The sequence below is a fragment of the Oryx dammah genome, unplaced genomic scaffold (assembly GCF_014754425.2).
Source record: "Oryx dammah isolate SB20612 unplaced genomic scaffold, SCBI_Odam_1.1 HiC_scaffold_29, whole genome shotgun sequence".
NCBI classification, from domain to species: domain Eukaryota; kingdom Metazoa; phylum Chordata; class Mammalia; order Artiodactyla; family Bovidae; genus Oryx; species Oryx dammah.
Genome location: NW_024070213.1, coordinates 82,513,397 through 82,535,020, shown reverse-complemented (window position 1 = coordinate 82,535,020; position 21,624 = coordinate 82,513,397). Strand labels below are relative to the sequence as shown.

The following is a 21,624-nucleotide window of genomic DNA, read 5'->3' as shown; positions in this document are numbered from 1 at the left end:
TATGGACACTTTTTGACTTAGTTTTATTGGAAGCCTAATGAGATTTAAGCTGGTCAAAAAAAAAAAAAATCAAAGGATGGAATGAGTTAAAATCTGGATTTTATGTTGTATTATAGGATTAAAAAAAAAAAGGTTTTGTAATGAAAAATTCCTTTATATTCTTTTCTATAATTTTCCCTTCTGTACTCAAAGGCCACAGCAGGTCCAAACAGAACATTTCTGAGCCTTATTAGAGATGTGTCCTGTCTGGGTGACCCTGCCTCATGTCAGGTGACATGCCCCAGGTTTACAATGCTGCTGCTGCTGCAAAGTCGCTTCAGTCGAGTCCGATTCCACGCGACCCCATAGATGGCAGCCCACCAGGGTCCCCCGTCCCTGGGATTCTCCAGGCAAGAACACTGGAGTGGGTTGCCATTTCCTTCTCCAGTGCATGAAAGTGAAAAGTGAAAGTGAAGTCGCTCAGTCATGTCCAACCTTCGAGACCCCATGGACTGCAGCCTACCAGGCTGCTCCATCCATGGGATTTTCCAGGCAAGAGTACTGGAGTGCGGTGCCATTGCCTTCTCCGGGTTTAGCATGCAGAAGCATCTTTATACCATTAACGGGAAGCACCTCTTCCTACTAGCTGATGCAGCGCAACACTGGCACACCTGGTCTCCAGTTGGTGCCCTGTGCGGGCTCAGTCCCAACAACTTCTGCAGCAGCCCCGACTGAAATCCTACCCCGCCATTTTCCCCAGAAAAATGTTTTAAGTAAGTATAGGTTATGAAAAACATAATTTTAGGTATAATCCACATAAAAGTGCACATGTTATCTGAGTGACACATAACCGGTAAACAGATACATTTGCTTTCTTAAAAACATTAAGACAGTTGCATACAGAGTAGGTCACAGTATTGTTTTTAAAAATGAATTTATTAAAATGCTCATAATTATAAAAAGAATATTAAAATGCACAGAAATTTGCAAAATATTACAAACTTTACATCTTATGCCACAGTGTATGAAAAGCATCATGAATATTTCAGTTTTACTTAAGCTGTTCATACGTTTTAACTTTTCAAACATCTTAAAATATAATATGGACACAAGAAAATGGTACAAGAAGTGTTTCAACAAAGAGCAGGTCCTGCTCCCCTATTGTGAATTAATGTTTTCTGAAATTCAAGATGCACGTGCAGTTATAAGGGAAGACTTTCAGTGATAAACAGTTTGCAAGATGGTTTTGTTTCATTTTCAAACAAAAACGAAAGCCTTCCCATCCTATTGACATAACTAAAATATCAGGGATATTTAGAGAAAAATCTCCTGAGTATTTTGGTCTAATGCTTTGATCTGTTAAAATTCACAGGCATCAAAAAAGGATACAAAGTAAAATTTCTCTAGTGGTTAACACGGGGCAGGTCTAGGGCCAGATTTTCCCTCATGGGTCCACTGCCACACCCATCCATTTTGCCTGGGGGCTGCCTCTGCTCGCATTTACAGATCCAGCCCGCAAGTGCCTGCAGACACAGCCCCAGATGTTCATCACCCACAGGTCAGCACTAGGCTTACATGAAGAAAGTCGGTGTCACAGATGACCCTAGGTCTCCATTACAACCTGGCCATCCGGGGAGTACTGGCAGTGTCGTGTCATATTTGCTGCCTTTAAAAACGTAGAGGTTTTCCCTCCTGTCCACAGAAGCACATTTTGAACTATGAAGACGATTTATGAAGACAGAAATGCACAATTCAAGTTCTATTTTACATACAAGGAGATAAGGCAAGAACATTTCCTTCTTCACAGTTCCACGAACAGTGAGTAACTGCCAAATCCAACGCTAGGAGACAGTCCTGCACTTCAGAGAAGAGAAGAGGTAATAGAGCGGAGGAGGCACCACTTTCAGGAGCAGTGTCCCAGGTGAGTGGGGGAAGGGGCGAGATCGCTTCCCCACTGGGAGGAATGCGTTTCTCGCTCCCTCTGTGACCAGACCTCACACGGCCTGTCATGAGCACTCTTTGATCACACATACCCTTAACATTATCAAGAAAGTTAGTGTAATGATCCTGATCCACTGGGACAATTCAAAAGCCCAGAGTACTGTTTCACTGAATCCTACATTAATACTTTGCCCCGCCCTGGTTTGTTAACAGTCATGGCAGGCATTTAGAACTATGACCTGGAGTGAAGCTGTTATATTATAGCAAGCCTGTCAATTTGCTCACTGAAAAGTGTTTCCTTTTTCTTCGCTGCTGGGATTCTAAGTGCCTCGGCTCCTGTGGCACCCGGGCATTGAGCAGCATCTTAATGGGTGGCGAGTGGCCCACTTAGAGAGAGCGAGGTGCCAGACACTCTCTCTGCACCCAGCCGTGCCCTGTCACCAGTAATGAGTGAGAGGTACGGGCCCTGTGTCTTCTCTAGAGCCTGTCAGAGGGCTAGGCATCCAAAAGGCAGTAAAGTGCAGTAAAGAATGCTGAACTGAATAAACCGAGGGCAAGATGTGCACGGTGGGACAGGAGTTCACCAGGAAGTTACCTCCAGCTGACAGCAGGGTTTGTGACCAAACCAATTTATTTTTTTTTGACCCTTAATTGCCTGATTGGCTTGATAGGAGGCTGAAAATTCAAATCAAATCCAGTCTCTTTTCTTGTTTGGGAATAATCTGGGTATCCTCCTGTTTCTCCGTCTCCCTCCCTAAAAACACTCCCCGGGTGCAAACATGCAATTACAAACAAGTTCCTGGGCAGAAAGTAAGAGAAGGGAGGATGTGCTGAGCTACCTTCACTATGGCAGATGCTTTGGTAGGCTGATCACTGGGATGTGCAGAACCCCTCTTAGGAACACGGTGAGGTCACGCTGAGGAGACCTGCTGTTCTCTTGACGTGCGCAGCACTGTGCTGATACAATGGCTGTGAGCCAATCACAAGGGTCCTTGCAATACTGTACTTCCTAGATCTAACAGATAAAGGGCAACTGGTGGGAACTTGACAGGCTCATCTTTTCCAAACCATTATGTTGATAAATATGTAATTTTAATCACTTGATTTCATTTTTTTCAAGATATGATGTATCTTTAGAAGATGTAAATTAATTATCCTGATCAATAGCACAAATATGCTCAGAAATGCTATCTTCATTTCAATCCATAAGAGTCTTTCTCCAAGATGGAAAGATAGGCCAAGATGAAGACTGAAACTACTTCCTCTTATTACCTGAGGTTTCCTTTTCTATAGGAACGTGATAATACACCTAAATATTGTAAAGTCTTGGGTCTATCTGCAACTTAATACAGCATTCAAACTGAATTCTGTGTTAGATATTTTTAATCACACAAGAGCTAGCATGTCTAGCCTTAAATGATGGTACGGTAATGGAAGGATAACTCTGGAACAGGTCTAGCAAAAGTGAAGAAACAAAACAGTGCCTAAAAATAAAAAAAAGAGATCATGTGCTTGAGAACAGAAAGGAACGAAAATAATCAAATGAGGAAAAAAATCCACTCTGCTTTGGTAGATGTTGTTTCTCTAAGCACATGAAGAGGATTCCTGTGTGTGATTAAAATTCCAATTTATCCAAAAGAGTAACATTTTTGGTCTTTCTGGTGATTAGTTTTATGCCCTTCTTGAACTCAATTTTACATTTGCCAGTTCCTCCATCACTAGCTGAAACTGAAAAAATAATCTGCATGAAAATGGCGATAGTTAAGACTCCTATTTGCCAAAGTGATTTGACTTAAACATTCTCATTAGTGATTCATGATAACTTTTGACAGAGCTAAATTCTTTAAAGTGCTTCTCAGAACATAATGCTCTTAGTCGGATTTTGGTCGTAAATTGTTCTCTATTGCTGCTCCTATCATCTTCTCAGCGATGACTCCTATATTTTTGGTCATGTCTTTGAGGTGATTCTCATGAAGAAGCTTCTGGGTTAGGTATTTTTCTCTCTTGATCTTGCTCTTCGTGCTTTTCGATACATCTGGAATTGCATATGAAATGAAAAACTTCACAGAATAGATGATATGCTGAGGGAGAGAAGAAAAAAAAATTGTCAGTCACAGACAGATGGAGGGGAACACAGAGTCTCTTCCATTTATTTTTGCCAGTCGTTACAGCAGTGTATCAGGACAGGGTGGTAGGTGTTTAAGCTCTACCTCCACGGCATGGTTCTGCCATGGATCTACGTTTTGTTACTTCATAAATTCAACCATACTATTTGCTATGTAGAGAAGAATATATCTCCCTAACGTCTAGAACATTCACCATGGCACTGATGATGTTATGACATTTTTATGTGTGTTCCTTTCCTGTCTTATTCCCAGGCCTCATCCCCAAAGGTAAACACTAACCTATCTATCTGAGTATATGTAGATCATTTTCATTTATTTTAGAACAGTTTAACAAAGTATGTATATACCCCCAAAAGAATATCTTGTTTAGTTTTACTCACTTTAAGCCTTATAAAAACAGTATGATACTGTATGGTACAATCTTTTGAAAATTGCTTTTTTCCACTCAAAGTTAATTTTTAAGATTCATCAATGTTACTGTGTATAACTGTAGTCCATTGTCACTTCTTTATAACATTCCACTGTGCAAACATACTTTATTTGTTCCCCTATCAAAAGGTGTTGGGCTAGTTCCTAGGTTTTGGGTTAGAAACAATGATGTTGGGAACATTCATACACTTGGATTCTGGAGAATACCTGGGAGAGTTTCTCAAGAGTGGCACCTGGGGCAGAACAGCTGAGACCCTATGTTACATGAATGTTCAATTTCACAAGATGGTACCAGATATTTCCACAACAGCTGGCACTACCACCAGCAGTGTGTGATGATTTCAGTCACTCTTCATGTTGTCTGCACTTATTATCATCACTTGTTTTTTTTTTTTTTTAAATGAACATGATGACTATGAAATGGACTTTATTTTACTTTGAGCTTTCCTCACATTTCCCTGATGACTAATAAACTTGAAAACCTTTTTATTTATACACCATTCAAAAACCCTAACCTAGCAAGAGGATAGAGATAACACAGAATAGACATAATTAAGAACAAATAAATTACACATAGCCTTAAAATGTGTAAGAAAACAAGAGATATAAGCTAAGTAAAGCAGAGTAACAGTTATTAAGAGTGTTATGGTGGGAGATAAAATTTATATAGATTTTATGTAGATCAGTTTAGATATGCCTCATTGAGCAAAGACTTTAAGGAAGTAAGGAAGTTAAACATCAGGAGAAAGGACATTTTAGGCAGAGGGAACACCTAGCACAGAGTCCACATGGGGGAAGCCTACTGGGTGTATTCTAGGGAGGCTGAGTGAGTAACATCAGGGAAGTAACAGAGCGTGGCTGGATTGTGCTGGGCTTTGAATGCTATTATAAGGACTCTGGGTTTTACTTGAAGTGAGCAGTGAAGACAACAGGGAGTCCAGTTAGTAAACTGCTGCCCTAATTTGAGCAAGAAATGATGGTGGCTCCAACTTGGGGGCAGCTGCAAAGCTGGTAAGAAGCAGTCAGATTTGTGACATATTTTCAAAGCAAAAGCTAACAGGATTGGATGTGAAATAAGTGACAGAGAGAAAACAAGGGGGGCTTCAAGAATTCTGGCCTGAGCAACTGTTCAAATGAACTGCCGTAATTGAGGGGAGGGGCAGAAACTGTGGACAGAACAGATTTAGGGCAGGCTAGGGGGAGAATATTGAGTGGATTTAAGAAAATATGGCAATGTAGGGCAGTAGATTTGAGGTATCTGTTAGATATCCATGCAGAAAGGTCAAGTATGCAGTTGGATTGATGGGTTGAGCTCAGTAGAGAGGTTTTCTGGGGATATCCATTAATGAGTCACAGGCATACAGAGAGCACTTAAAGTCTCCAGACTGTATGAAATCACCAAGGCTGTGAGTAAAGAGAAAAGACAACCAAGGAATGAGCTCCAGGGTCATTAAGAAGAAAAGGAAGGGCTGGTGAAGAAGCTAAAAATGGGACTGCCTAGTGAGGTAGGAGGAAAGGCAAAATATGTGTGTTCCTGGGAGCCAAGTGAGGAAGAGTGTCAAAGAGGAGTGATCAGTTGTGTCAAATGTTTCTTTAAGTTAGGTGGTATGAAAAATGGAGATTTTGAGATGAGAGAGATATGAGTGAGTGTGAATGATGTGAATCACATCGTAGTAAAAAGGCAAAAACTGAGGTCAGAAAGAGATTTAGTTTAGGTTTTCTCCCCATTTGTTTTGGAGGTAGGTAATATTTACAGATATGAGTATTTTCTACTAAACCGCCCTTGCATGTCTGGGACAAAGCCAATGTGGTATGATGTTATCTTTTGAAAATATGTTGCTAGATTCAGTCTGCACATTTTAAAAAGACCTTTGCATCTTATGTATTGAGTAAGACTAACTTATAATTTCCCTTTTTCATTCTATTTCTTATCTGATTTTAGGATCTAAAAGGAGATGGAGAGTATTTCCTCTAACTTTCTACCTGATCTCTGGAGGAGTTTGTATCAGATTGAAACAAAGTATTGTATAAAGTTTGGTATCATTCTCCTAGAAAGCCTGGCCTCGTGTTTTCACTGTGGTCAAATTTTCCAGTTACTCAAAGTTTTGCTATCACTGGAGTTTATATTACCATCTTTAGCATTTTGAAGATATTAGACCCATCTCTTCTGGCCTCTATGCTGTTGTTAAAAAGTCTACTCTCATTCTAACCTTAATGTTCTTGGTTATCTTTTTTTCTCTGGTTACAGAAGATCTTCTCATTGGTGTGATACATTTTCCTTACAGTGCATGCAAAATAAATGTGGGCTTCTTCAGATACTACTTCTTCTCCATTATCCTTTTTTTAAACTTTTTTTGAAAGTTAGTTTTTCTCCGTCTTCCATATCACTTAACTTCTTTTTTTTTTTGTATTTTCCATATCTTTCTGTGATGTGCTAGTGATAATTTTTTTCAGATCGGTCTTTCATTTCACTAATTCTTTCTTCAGATTTGTCTAAACTTCTGTTTTATCTGTATGTGAATATTTTCATTTCAACAACTATCTATATTCCTAAAAGTTCTATTACTTTCCAAAATTGCCTTGTAATTTTTTATAGTTTCTTATTGTTCATTTTGGCTTAGTCATTTATTTAAACATTTTCATATATAGTTAATATATATTCCTTATCTGATAATTCAAACTCTTAGAGTTACTGATCAGGTTTTATTGGCTAAATCTCATTCATTTTATTATCTTAAATTTCCCCTTTGTCATTGTTAATCCTTGATAATTAGTTCATATTTGATTATCCCAATCTGGGGGAAAAAAACTGAGGTCTAAATTAAGGATACTATTCTTCAGAGAAGATGTACACTTCCATCTGCTCTGAGACAAATCTAGCCTTTTGTGTGGTCCCTGGCTGAATCTAAGAGTCTAAAATTCAGCTCGTCTGCCTCACTCTGACCCAAGGCTTGGTCTCTTTGAACCTTTAGTTGGAGGCCTAATAACAGAACTTGTTCTCAGAGCACTCCTGAACTTCAAAGGTGCTCACTACTCTATCTTAAGCCATTATCTTTTTTTCCCCTCTTTTTATATTCTCTTTCCTTCTAGTAAGCTTAAAACTGCAAAGGGAATTATGTTTCTAGCTGGTTCTAAATGTTTTATAGTGAGATGGCCCTTCACAGTATCCAGTCCATCATGATATCAAATGGAGCCTTCTAAACACTGGCAACTACATATTTGAATATAAACTAGTAACTCTTGTCAACATATCAGATACTGTACTCTACTTGTGATACAGTGAACTAATGAACTACTTTCCTCACTTAATTTTTGATAACTATTTAGTTGGCTTAAAGCTCAACATTCAGAAAACGAAGATCACGGCATCTGGGCCCATCACTTCATGGGAAATAGATGGGGAAACAGTGGAAACAGTGTCAGACTTTATCTTTCTGGGCTCCAAAATCACTGCAGATGGTGACTGCAGCCATGAAATTAAAAGACGCTTACTCCTTGGAAGAAAAGTTATGACCAACTTAGATAGCATATTGAAAAGCAGAGACATTACTTTGCCAACAAAGGTCCATCTAGTCAAGGCTATGGTTTTTCCAGTGGTCGTGTATGGATGTGAGAGTTGGACTGTGAAGAAAGCTGAGTGCCGAAGAATTGATGCTTTTGAACTGTGGTGTTGGAGAAGACTCTTGAGAGTCCCTTGGACTGCAAGGAGATCCAACCAGTCCATTCTGAAGGAGATCAGCCCTGGGTGTTCTTTGGAAGGAATGATGCTGAAGCTGAAACTCCAGTACTTTGGCCACCTCATGCGAAGAGTTGACTCATTGGAAAAGACTCTGATGCTGGGAGGGATTAAGGGCAGGAGGAGAAGGGGACGACAGAGGATGAGATGGACATGAGTTTAAGTGAACTCCGGGAGTTGGTGATGGACAGGGAGGTGCTGTGATTCATGGGGTTGCAAAGAGTTGGACACGACTGAGCAACTGAACTGAACTGAATACTAGAAAAATTATCTAAGCCAAGTAGCCTGTCCCCAAACCAAATACCTCCTGTTTCAGCCTGCTTAGCTGCTAAGAGGAACCATGTCCTTAGTTCTAGTCAGTGAGATGCAGGTGAAGGTCTGTTCCAGGGGCTTCTGGCAAAACTTTTTCTTTCCTAACATAGGAACAGGTATGGCTAGCATCACCCTTTTTCAACTTCTTCCTGCCTAGAACATAAATGTGTTATTTGGAGTTGTGGTAGTCATATTACAACCATAGAGTGACATGTAATGAAAGTAAACCTACAGAAGACAGATACATTCCTTACACCAGGGATTCGGAATTGATCCAGGAGTACCCACCTGCTTCCAGTGAAATCTGTTATGTGGGAAAAATCAACTCTCACTTGGTTAAGCCACTGTAGATGGGTTTTTTGTTTCTTGTAGTTAAATGTAATCGTAACTAACCACACCAATCAAGTAACTTTTGAACCTTTAGAATTTAGTAGTAGTTATTCACTCAGTGTAAGAAGTAAAGTTGGCTAGATCAATTTCAAACTGATAGCCACCTTAGTATTTTTCAGAGCTGGTAAATTTCAGGGATGTAAAAAACTATTTTAAGAAGGTATAATGTGAAAATGCAGTACAAATAAACTATTACAGCAATCAAAGTTTCTTCAGGAAGATACCTTACTTATCTTGAATAAACCTCTTCATAGCCTAATATGGAGCCCAGTTCCCCAAATAAAAAGCCCTTCAATTAATACTGAACTGAAAGGAATTGAATCTCCCTAAGCCCACATGCCAGAGAAGGCGATGGCACCCCACTTCAGTACTCTTGCTTGGCAAATCCTATGGATGGAGGAGCCTGGTGGGCTGCAGCCCATGGGGTCGCTAAGAGTCGGACATGACTGAGTGACTTCACTTTCACACATTGGAGAAGGAAATGGCAACCCACTGCGGTGTTCTTGCCTGGAGAATCCCAGGGATGGGGGAGCCTGGTGGGCTGCCGTCTGTGGGGTCGCACAGAGTCGGACATGACTGGAGCGACTTAGCAGCAGCAGCAGCAAGCCCACATGCTTTTAACTTTACAGCAGATAACCAACTTCATTTAATTACTGAGAGTATTATGGGTATTTTCAGGTCAAATTTAACAAATGTTATAGAAATAATTATTAGCAAGAGATAAGACATTGTATATTTTAAGTGGCAACACTTAAAAGTTAATAAATGATCTGCAAATACACTGTCTTATAAACTATTTCAAAGTGAACTTTTCTCACCTCCATAACAATGATAAAAGCCAGCTTGGCGGCAATCACATGCCAATAATAGATGTTGTGTTTATACTCTTGTTGGTGTCCAGGAGGGTACCGGAAATCACGATACCTGGAAAAAAGATGGGGGCATTTCAGGAGATCATTCTTTCTAATCAAATGTAAACAAAGGCCCATTAAAAAGGTCATACTTAATGCAACACTCTTTTAAATTGGTCATCTCATAAATTTTCTCCAAGGGTTTCTGGTTTTTTGTTTTTGTTTTTGCCATGCCATGTGGGGTCTCAGATCCCTGGCCAGAGACTGAACCTGGGACCACGGCAATGAAAGCCCAGAATCAGGACCATGAGGCTACCAGGGAATGCCCAGATTCTCTCCAGGAGTTTAATTTGATGACAAAACCCTGAAATAACTACACCAGTAACACGTCATGTATCATATATCATACATGTCATATACCATACAAGATGTCATATACAAGTCATAAACCATACAAGATGGTAATGATGGTTTCCATCTTTGTAAAAAAAGAACAAAAATATCAAAATTTATCCCTGCTTCCTCAAAAGAGTGTAACTAAAACAAACTACCATATTTTCAGAAACATGCTACAGAGAATATTACCTATTTTTTTTATAGTTTTCTTACCTAATTTCCTTGTTGTCAGACATCATATGCTATTGCTTGAGTGTATCTCCCTTAGTCAGCAAATCTCTAACTTTCCACCTGTAACCTATTAGACCTGGAAGTTTAATTACTCTTTAGAATTATGTAAAGTAAGAGTAAGTGGATGCAATGTGTGATTCTGAAGAGGCTTTGCTATGTGTAATCTGGAAACATTTATTTGGGGCTTATTTATGGTTTTTTCATTGTGTTGTTGAGAATGTGAATAGGAGACAGCTTTGAGGAGTTTAAATTTTAAAGTCTCTTTACGTTTTAGACTTTGATTGAAAAAAACAAAACTACAATACCATGCAGTCAACAAACTTATCAATTAGTAACTTAGTTGACGTACACTGTTCACAGCTGATCTTATCAGCCATTAAAATCAACGAAGAGAGCTCTGGAATACTTTTAGAGAACACTGCTAGGCTGGGCCGAGGTATCAACCGTTTTTGTCTCTGTATTGCTCTGTTAAGTGATGGTACTAGTTTGTCATCATTCAGTACCATCAGGTTGTGCTTGAATAAAATATTAGTTGTAACAACTGAATTATCTTGCTTTTTGGAACTCTCCCAGTTTCTTAATTTCTAAGATGTAAGGCTTTCCCCTGAATAAGCCTTTTTGTTATCGTTTGAAACTCTCATTCTAACATTGTGCCTTATGGGGGTACCGTGGTTAAGAATCTGCCTGTCAGTGCAGGAGACACGGGTTCAGTCCCTGGTCCAGAAAGATCCCACATGCCATGGAGCAACTAAGTCCCTGCACCACAACTTCTGAGATGGTGCTCCGCAATAAGACAAGCCACCACAACGAGAGGCCTGCACACCACAGCAAAGAGTAGCCACCACTCGCCGCAACTAGAGGAAGTCCAGCAGCAGCAATGATGATCCAGCACAGCCAAAAATAAACAAACACATCTGTTAAAAAGTTATAGGAATACTTTACAATTTGTAAAAAGTAAAATACAATCCTGCCTTATGGTTTGGCTTGAAAGTTCTAATCTTAATCTATAGTAACTTTTATATTTTATACTTTTTAAAGTCTGATTGAAAAGAAAGCGAGAAAAAAAATATCTAGCAACTTAATTTAAATACCAAATAGAATGAAATTACAATGAAAGTCCTTTAAAAGAAGAAGTGTAAGCAGAACTTGCCTGCACGTGTCATATTTAGACCCAGTGTATGGACTTTCCTTGACTCTGCTTTTAAAGTCGGCAGTATTGAAGATGGAGAGACTTATGTTGATGTATCCTTCCATTGTGTAGTCTGGGTGGTCCCCATATGGCGGGATGGAGAAGGACCAGTAATATACCAGCCGGGGGATCATGTCTGATGTGAATGCAATGATCATGGCCTATGTTGGAAGAAAATGGTAGAGAGGGTATTAATTTAGAGCCTTTATAGCTAGGCTTAACAGACATGCCAAAATTACATTTTCATCAGTTGAGTTTACACCTGTGGTGGATTCATGTCAATGTATGGCAAAACCAATACAGAATTGTAAAGTAAAATAAAAAATAAAAACAAACAAACAAACAAACAAAAAGATTCAGGAATTGTCAAATGGATATAAGTAGTGAATGTCCTAAAACTTTTGAGCAGCTGCTTTAAAGTAGTTTGTTTGCTTTTGGTCTTTGAAGGGAATGTCCAGCAGTTCACCTGCAGTTCAAAAGCAAGGCCCTGATAGTTGCCTATTATGTATCTTAAGTACAGTAAGAATAATTGTAGACTAGGGTACTGTGGATAACTTGAGAGCCACTTGCATATATTACATGTAACATATTTAAAAAAACAGAATATAATAAAATTCAATCAACCCTGGAGCATACTTGATATAATTTAATCTTTATGACTTAGAAGGTCCTTTTGCATGTGAAAGGACTAAGATCAATATTATGAAAATAAGCTGGCTTTATATGATTCCTTTGTAGATAAATAATTGATAAAAATTGCTTTTTTAATCACTGTCTCTTAAAAATAGAATACTAACTGTAACAAATATTTTCTTTCAAATTTATACTTTTTCCCCTATAGTATCTTGACTTGTTGAGATAACTCAACCCCACAGTCTGATTTAAACTTTCAGTATATACTTATGCCTGTTGCTTTATTAGAGAGCAAGAATTCTTTATTATTCAATAAAATATAGTAGCAAGAAACTGTGTTGGGATTGTTCTAGTCACATAATCAAGCAATGATATCTATTTTGTTAGACTTAGTGTCTAAGCCTTTCAACTTCCAAAAGGTTAAATGGATAAAGTCAGAAAGATTATAGTTATCAAAAAACTTTAAGAGAGTTTAGTGTGTTTCCAGATTAAAGGAATACATATGGATCAGTCTTAAGTCTGAATCTGTGTCAGGGAGACTTTCAATAGGATCTAAAGCTATTATTAATTACATGAATTTCTCCAGAGTTCAAATTTGGGCTTTAAACTCTCCAACATGTAAAACTGGTGTCACGGAAGGAGAAAGTAATGAATATACTTCAATCCAAATTCTATGTGAATAAACAAAGCTAGATGTTTCAGTCATTTCTGAAGCAGAAGAACAGTCATGTTTTGCACAACATGATTTTAACAGTATTCATCTGAACATACGGTTTAGATACAGTGAGACCACAAGCCAACAAAGATCCCATGCAAAGCAAGAACAACAACTGAGGGGCTTTTCTACTGCAAAATTTCCCCTACCAGAGCCAGCTCTGTCATTTCCTCTGATGTAAAGTCTCTCTGGGTGTGTATTCTTGCCTGTCGGTGGTGGTGGTGGTGGTGTAAAGCAAGACTATTTTACTTTTCCCAGATTTCAACAGATTAAAATTTCCTGTTACCATTTAATTCAACTAGAGCTTTTTACAGAATCACCTGCAGATGTACTTCAAGAAGCTATACAAATTCCAATACGGAAGATAATTCTATTGTCTTTTGACAAGATACTTTTTCCTCCGGAATTCAGCTGCTCTAAGACACATCGCAAGAGCACAAATAAATGCAGTGTGCTTCATTTCCCATGCTGTTCCAAACACAATTTTCCACTGATAGCAAAATAAATTAAAATTGGTCTTCAATAGCAGATGCTCTGGCATGACACAACAATGTCAATTCAGCTTATTTATTGAACCAGCAGCTTTAAAATGAATGATTTCATACCAAACTCTGGCCTGATGCCCTTTCAAATCCTGAGGAGCTGTTCTCTTCTTCCTCCTTCCTAAAAGTCCCCCTATTATGGAAAGCTAGCTGTTACTGACCATGTGAGGCTGGGAAGGCACAAATTAGGTATGTGAGGGGATAAAATACATGTTTAATTCTTATAGAATTATGTGCAAGAGGACCTGCAGCTTGGAATCTCTAACACCTTAATATGGAAAAAAGGACTGTCCATAGTTTAATTGGGCTTCCCTAATAGCTCAGATGGTTAAGAATCTGCCTGCAATGCGGGAGACCTGGGTTCAACCCCTGAGTCGGGAAGATCCCCTGAAGAAGGGAATGGCAACCCATTCCAGTATTCTTGCCTGGAGAATTCCATGGGCAGAGGAGCCTAGTGGGCTACAGTCCATGGGGTTGCAAAGAGTTGGACACGACTGACCAACTAACACTAGTCACTCCAGTTTAGTTGATAACTGAATAAGCAATTTTTCTAGTGCATAATAAGCCAGCACCTGAATTATAAGAACAAACAACTACTGGCCGAGAACCAGTAGCACAAATCAGTGGGCACATGTGTGTCTGTGTGCACACACACACGCAGGTAGAGCAGCCTTGAAGATACAGCCAATATTCCATCTGCATTAATGCTGAGGAGCCATGCTGGGGTGACGAGGAAAAGGTGCCTCATACGATTAAGACAGGATGCTTGAGTAATGGGGAGTAGGAGTCAATTGAATTTTCTGGTTAGCTGAAGGTCAAACAAAAACCTTTTAGTTCCAAACCCTGTTGCTAAAAATTCCCCTAAAGCATGTAACTCCACGTTCCAGCCTGGCTTCATGTCATACAGTATATTGAACATGACAGATTCATACTTTTATGACTGTGGAGCTTGAAAGGCCTCACTGTCGTCTTTCTGAGCATCAGCCTATGTTTTGCAGCACAGTGGATGCTGAAGGTGGGGGCTACCTGGGTGAATGGAAATGGATATAACCTCACAGTTGTTTTTTTGTGTGTGATTTACCAACTTTCTCCAAAAAGGAGAGACAGCAAGTGATCCAAATAAACTGAGGGTACTTGGGGGGTGAAAACTGGGTTCCAGATAACTTATTGTGTAAAACTGTGACCGTGGTCTAGACAATGACATATTGTAAGATTCTTGTGCCTCTAGTTTCGACACCTGGCAAAGCTTACAGAGTTGCTGTAAATGCTGCTGTGTGATGAAGATGATAACCGAGTGCGTGCATGCATGCGTGCTAAATCACTTCAGTTGTGTCTGCCTCTCTGCGACCCCATGGACTGTAGCCCACTAGGCTCCTCTGTCCATGGGATTCTCCAGGCAAGAATACTGGAGTGGCTTGTCGTGCCCTCCTCCAGGGGTGATAACAGAGTAGCTGCTAATATCCCCACAAGGACCAGGCTCTGTGCATTCCCTGCACTGACTCACTGAATTCCCCATACACCCTTTGTGGTATATAATAGTCTGAAAATATGTGACAGGGAATTATTCAATCTACAAATGATAAAATGAAGCTCGGAAGTGTTAAGGTCTGGGAGGATGCCCCTCAGCTGGGAGCCTGACCCACAGGCACTGCCAGATTCTTTTCTGTTTCTACAAGGGCTCGTGGGAAAAGGCAGGGGAGTCAAGGCAAGTGGGACTTGATTAAGAAGTTAAAACTGGAATATTATTTTGTTAACCTGGGAGTGAAATTGGCAGTGGAATAAGAGAGGAAATAACTTTGAGTGTCTGGATACTTCTGGGGAAGGAGTTCCCTGATGGGCTGGCACTGGGAACTGCTCTGCTTGACAGCTCCCTGCCGACCCGTGGGGGCAGCAGTAGGGAAGCAGACAGACTGTTTAGACTGGTCCATAATCAGTACAGACTGCAACGAGTGAGTTCTGTTCCCTCATCACTCAGACACATCCAGGACATGAAGGTGCTTAGCTAATGACTAACACTGACTAGCAAAGACCAAGAGTGGGGCGAGGAGGAGAGTTGGGACCTGCCCTAATCCACCTCCTTGAAGAACCTCTGTCCCATGACACAAGGAAGGTAAGGGTAAGGGATGATGGGGAGTGCACAAAGCACATTCTTCTTCAAGTAGTTACTAGTTTAAATTGATAGTTTGGAATATACAGTAAAATATGGTGGAATGACTGTTCTTATTTTAGAGTCTACAAACTCTAAATGGATAGATTTCTATTTCCATTATAAAAGTACTATTTGATAATTCCTTTTATAATCATGTGAGGATTAAAAGAGTTAGTACTTACTGTTAATATTATTACCATGTTTCTATTGAATAAAAGTAATAAATGAGCAACAAAAGCATAATAGTCACTACTCTTAGCAACTGCCTCTGTAAGAGGTCTTGTAAGTCACCAATAATAATTATAAACAAAATATATTAAAAATAACAACAATTACATTTACAGCAACTATGTTGTTTATGTGATGGAAAGTATCAGCATCTTCCTCCCACATTATGAAACACCAAACACTGGCTTCCTTAGGGAGCAACACTCATGCAGTTTTGGATGTTTCAAGGTCTTTACCCTGCAAAGCCTATTTACTCACATTGGTCACCACAGCCAGAATTGCTATTCCTTGCATGATGGGCTGCCATGCTCCGATGTCCTTGGCTTTTTCTGGCACCATGCGTCTATACTGGGTAGTCAGTTTCCACGCGTCCACTCTTATTTCCAATATATTGTTCACCAGAGCCAACAGAGGGGCCAGTGGAAAAGAGGCCACAAATAAGGTGACGAACCCAAACTGAATAACTGTCAATGGAACGGACACACATCATGGAGTGGTGGATGGATGGAAGGACGACACGCATTCCTTTACTCTTATAAAGAGAAAGGCAAGCAGTGAACTAAATCCCAAAGAGAAAAGACAGTCATGGTAATAATAATGTTCAACAGTGAAAGAATCAAAACAAAAGACAAATATAAAGTCTCTGGAAAGAAGTCTAAATATAGCCTGTTTACTTCACAAATATACACAATAGGAATAACACATTTAAAAATCTTTAATCAACCACAATTACTTGCTGGCAATAAACTTGGGGCACTTTTAAGTAAAATTATTCATTCCCAGTGTAGAAATAATAGAATGTTGGGAGAGGATTTGTGATTTAAGATTAAAAAAAAAAGAAAGAAAAGGGATATTGTGGAAATATCTAAAGTTAAAAAGAAATAAGAAATGTACCTTTGGGAGAATGTTTAGAGAAAATATACGGAAAATAGGCAAATGAGCAAGCTCCCCTGAGTCTATGAATGCAAGGGAAGCACATTCTGAGAATTTGTGTTACTACTACAAATCATGGAAATGTATGCAATAAGTGTCTTAATAAGTCAAAATATAATCCTTCAGGAGCTTTTATTTTGATATTGTGGTAGTGTGTGTGGTCACAGTAAGTTAAAATTGTGCTGGTGGCTTAGAGATTCTTTTCTCTTTGTCTGAAATCTATGTGGCTTTGCTATAGATGGGCAGCAGAGACTTGGAGGAGGTGAGGGGGCTGGACCACAGGGAGGGAGCAGTGAGCTGTGATAAGGCCAGGGATCTAACCAGCAGACCTTTGAAGTAAACTACCATAGGTATTTGTAACTGAGACGGTGGATGAGAGGAAAATTTACAGCCCCTTTAGGACTACTGCTCAGCCAAGAGGCAGGGACCACTCTGGCCAAGAAGGGCAAGACTGTGGAGGTATAGCTGGGTAGGAGGAGCTGACATTTGCTTCTGATCTGAGAGGCCAGAATGTATTGCAGGAAAGCAGTCAGGGTTGGAAAGACTTGGCCGATCTACAGGCCAGGCACTGTATTCAGGGAAATCAGACTGGCAAGGACCACAGCTGGCGACATCACAGAGCGTGGCACCGCCAGGGATGTCAACATCCATGACTCATCTGCCTCCAGGGGTCTGGCAAGTAACAGAAATGTGTGGCACGGATACAGTAACTGGCAAAGTGGCAAGTGGATGTCCTAATGAAAGGTGCCATATTGGAAAGAGGGCCCCAAGCTGCCAGGTCCCCTTAATACTCAAGAGAAGTCAGAAGGGGGAGCCTGGTGGGGCTGCAGTCTCTGGGGTCGCACAGAGTCGAACATGACTGAAGTGACTTAGCAGCAGCAGCAGCAGCAGCAATAAATCCAGTTAAAAATCCAAACGAGAAAAGACATAGTTTATAATGAGAACAAAGGCACAGACTACTTAGAAATAAATTAATGAGAAATGTTAAGATGGTTATGATAACTGACTTAAAAATAGAGAAAAACAAGTAATGATGAATGAATGGTATGATACACCATACTCTTAATTGGGAAGATTCAAGTTTGGGGACATATTAAATTCCTTCTCCAAAAATAAAATTTAGAATTTGAATGCAAATTTAGTTAATACTTCCAAGTGGATTTAAGGAAAAAAAGCTGAAAGTTGAGGCTAAAGTTCTTCAAAAAATGTATACAAGTACCCAAGTAAAACATCCCAAAAGGTGGGATGTTTAAATAACAGTGTTAGGGATATTTCTGCAAAAGGATAAAATGGGACCACCTCTAAGAGATATTAATGTATATTATAATGCTATGGCAATTGAAACAATTCAGAACTAGTGCATTAATAGACAGTATGAATTAAAGAGAATAAATTTCAAGAACAGGTGGAGATATTCATGGGATTTCAGTATATTATAAAAATGGATGTTTCAAATCAGTAGATTCAAGTATTGAAGTAATTAGCTAAATCATCAGAAGAGCTGGTATGGAGTTTTCACTTTTGATATCAAAAGAAATTCCAGATGGTTTAAACATTTTTAATTAAAAAAAAAAAAGCAGAAAAAACCAAGATGGTTTAATCTCTTCTGATATTCAGGTGAGAGGAACTTTCTAAACAACTTTTGAAACCAAGAACAACCAAGGCCTATCAACGGAGCAAAGCAAAAAAAATCTATTGTAAAAACAAAAATAGCCCTCGCCTGAAACTTGCTCCTGATCCTGAATTGCTCTGATATGCTTTCTTTTTTATTAATAAGTCACGTTTCTTGAAGAAGCCCCAAAACTGATTACTTCTCTGCCATTCAAAGCTCTCCGTCTTCTGCGGCCCTCACCATGGCACTGAAACTCATCTTGCTCACTCTGTTGGTGGCTGCATGTGCCAAAGCCAATGTACATTTTCAGTCCTTGTTTATTTGATTACTAGGCAGTTCTCTCCCACCCCAGGCAGCTTTTGACATGGCCAAATATTTTCTTCTCTGTGGAAGGTTTTTCCCTGTTGATTTTTGTTTACTTAAATAATTTTTAAAAACCAAGGTATCAGAATGCCTGCGATCCAAAAATCTGCAAGCAATAAATGCTGGAGAGGGTGTGGAGAGAAGGGAACCCTCCTACACTGTTGGTGGGAATGCAAACTAGTACAGCCACTATGGAGAACAGTGTGGAGATTCCTTAAAAAATTGCAAATAGAACTGCCTTATGACCCAGCAATCCCACTGCTGGGCATACACACTGAGGAAACCAGAATTGAAAGAGACACATGTACCCCAATGTTCATCACAGCACTGTTTATAATAGCCAGGACATGGAAACAACCTAGATGTCCATCAGCAGATGAATGGATAAGAAAGCTGTGGTACATATACACAATGGAGTATTACTCAGCCATTAAAAAGAATACATTTGAATCAGTTCTGATGAGATGGATGAAACTGGAGCCAATTATACAGAGTGAAGTAAGCCAGAAAGAAAAACACCAGTACAGTATACTAACACATATATATGGAATTTAGAAAGATGGCAATGATGACCCTGTATGCAGGACAGCAAAAAAGACACAGATGTGTATAACGGACTTTTGGACTCAGTGGGAGAGGGAGACGGTGAGATGATTTGGGAGAATGGCATTGAAACATGTATAATATCATGTAAGAATCGAATTGCCAGTCTATGTCCAATGCAAGATATGGCACGCTTGGGGCTGGTATGCGGGGATGACCCAGAGAGATGTTGTGGGGAGGGGGGTGGGAGGGGGGTTCATGTTTGGGAATGCATGTACACCCGTGGTGATTCATGTCAATGTATGGCAAAACCAATACAGAATTGTAAAGTAAAATAAAAAATAAAAAAAATAAAAAAACACCAAGGTAGAAGTGTGTGTGTACATACATACATACACACACACACACACATTTTACTTTTAACTGCTGGATAATTACTTTACAATACTGTGATGGCTTTTTGCATACATCAACATGCATCGGCCATGGGTATGCATTTGCCCCCACCCTTTTGCCCCCTCCTCCCACCACACATATTTTTAAAGGCTGTCTAACTATAGTGCTTCCTATATTTTTCCCCATAGTCCTAGCAGTTATGGGGACCTGAGCTCTTGTTTTTTTGCCTCCCTGTCCCTTTACATTACACTCCTTTTAGTCAATGTTCACATCCCTCTCAAGTAAGGTGATAGATGTCTCTCTGTTCACACCTGTCGCCGCCAGTTTTCTCCCAACTGTTCTGCTGTTCTCTTTGTGGATTTCTTCCCCACACTTTACCCTTTAAATGTCCCCTTTCCCCAGGGCCTCCTCATCCATTCTCCACTTGGCAGGCCTGAATAATCCCCATGGCCTCAGCAATAGCTTCTCTTAGCTCCTGACTGGTGAATCCAACTTAATAACAGACCTCACCTCTCTGATGTCTCATAGACACCTCACGGTCAAAATATCCAACTTAGAACCGTTTCCTCAAAACCAGCTCCTCTCCTTGTATTCTATCCAGGAGACTTGTATTCAGTCTCCTGGAAGTTATCTCAACAATTCTATTCCTCACCTGTCACACTAGTCATCTCTGTAACACCTATCAATCTGTCTCCCTTACCTAAGCCCACAGACTCCACTTAGGTGCTTTTGTCTGGTTACTTGGTGTGGCCCCCTATACATCCTCTTCCCACCAAATATGGGCACAACCTAAAATATTATCTTTCATTCTGCTGCCAGAATAATTGGATTTTCTTCCATATACACATTATGCAATTTTCTTGATTACAAATATTCAGAAGTGCCCGTATTTCTTTAAGGATAAGTTCAGGTGTCCTGGCTAAGCACACAAGACCCATCAGGGTATAGGCCTTGCTCACCTGATATTTCTTTCTATGGCTCCTTTGTTCTAGCCATACCTTGTTTACTTGCCGTTCTCTGAACTGGCCAGGCTGTTTCATGTCTTTGTACTTGTGACTGCATCCATCTCTCTGCATGAAATGTCCATTATCTCTATCACACTTTTGATAGCTACCTTCCAATCACCCTTCCAAAATCTAGTTTATCACCTGTTCTAGGAAGTCTGATTTGTGCTCACCTGCTTAGCAATCCACCAAGTACTTGCTATCCTTTGTTTGGCCCTGGGAGGCCAGACACCAAGTTTTGCTTGGCTTGGTATCCTCAGCAACTGATACAGTGTTTGGCACAGCAGTTGTTCAATGTTTGTGAGATGGATGGATGGATGAATAAGCGATTAAGATATGAGAGTCCTACAAATCCTTCCCAATTGTCCAGCTGCCATTTTGGAATGTTCATCCTGCAAAGATGAGGAAGCATCAGTGCAGGTGGTAGGCAGAAATAGGGCAGAGACGGGGGAGTAGGGGAAGATAGGCCTGATCCTGGACAGTGTAGGGGACGCTTGGGTGGGTGTAGCACTGTAGAGGGAAAGAAAGGAGTAGGTACAAGGAGATGTTGAAGAACCAGTGATATTAATTACAGTAAATTAAATAGAGAAAATAATACATGAAGGTAAGATCAAGTGAATATGCAAGGATGGAAGAGGCAGTACCAGAGACGAACAAAGCCCACTTCATCACTTCCCTGCATTTCATTTATCGCGCCTGCACAGTGGGACGGTACCACTAAGTAATCAAGAGACTGGTGTTTATGCTGTATAGTGTTCTAAGGACAAAACAGTACCCTATGGCTTTTAGATTTTAGATCTGACAAACAATTCTTTCTCCTATGTCCTGTGTCTGAGTTCTCAGAAGTCAGGACCATATACTTAGGGAAGCAATTTTGGTTAACAACCCAGGATTACTCTAATAATCTCAAAGGATGGTGGGGAATT

At 39.9% G+C, this 21,624-nt stretch overlaps 1 protein-coding gene across 1 annotated transcript in view; it reads right to left on the bottom strand.

Annotated features, from left to right (window-relative positions):
- Positions 1 to 896: 896 nt before the first annotated feature.
- The window catches only part of LOC120857920 (anoctamin-6-like), a 177,128-nt gene continuing 156,400 nt past the window's right edge, over positions 897 to 21,624 (bottom strand). The window contains exons 17-20 of the mRNA XM_040233814.1: positions 16,106 to 16,311; positions 11,542 to 11,741; positions 9,732 to 9,837; positions 897 to 4,001 (exon numbers count right to left, since the gene is read on the bottom strand). Of these exons, the coding sequence (XP_040089748.1) occupies positions 3,792 to 4,001; positions 9,732 to 9,837; positions 11,542 to 11,741; positions 16,106 to 16,311 (722 nt within the window). The 3' untranslated portion in view covers positions 897 to 3,791. The remainder of the gene's footprint in view (positions 4,002 to 9,731; positions 9,838 to 11,541; positions 11,742 to 16,105; positions 16,312 to 21,624) is intronic.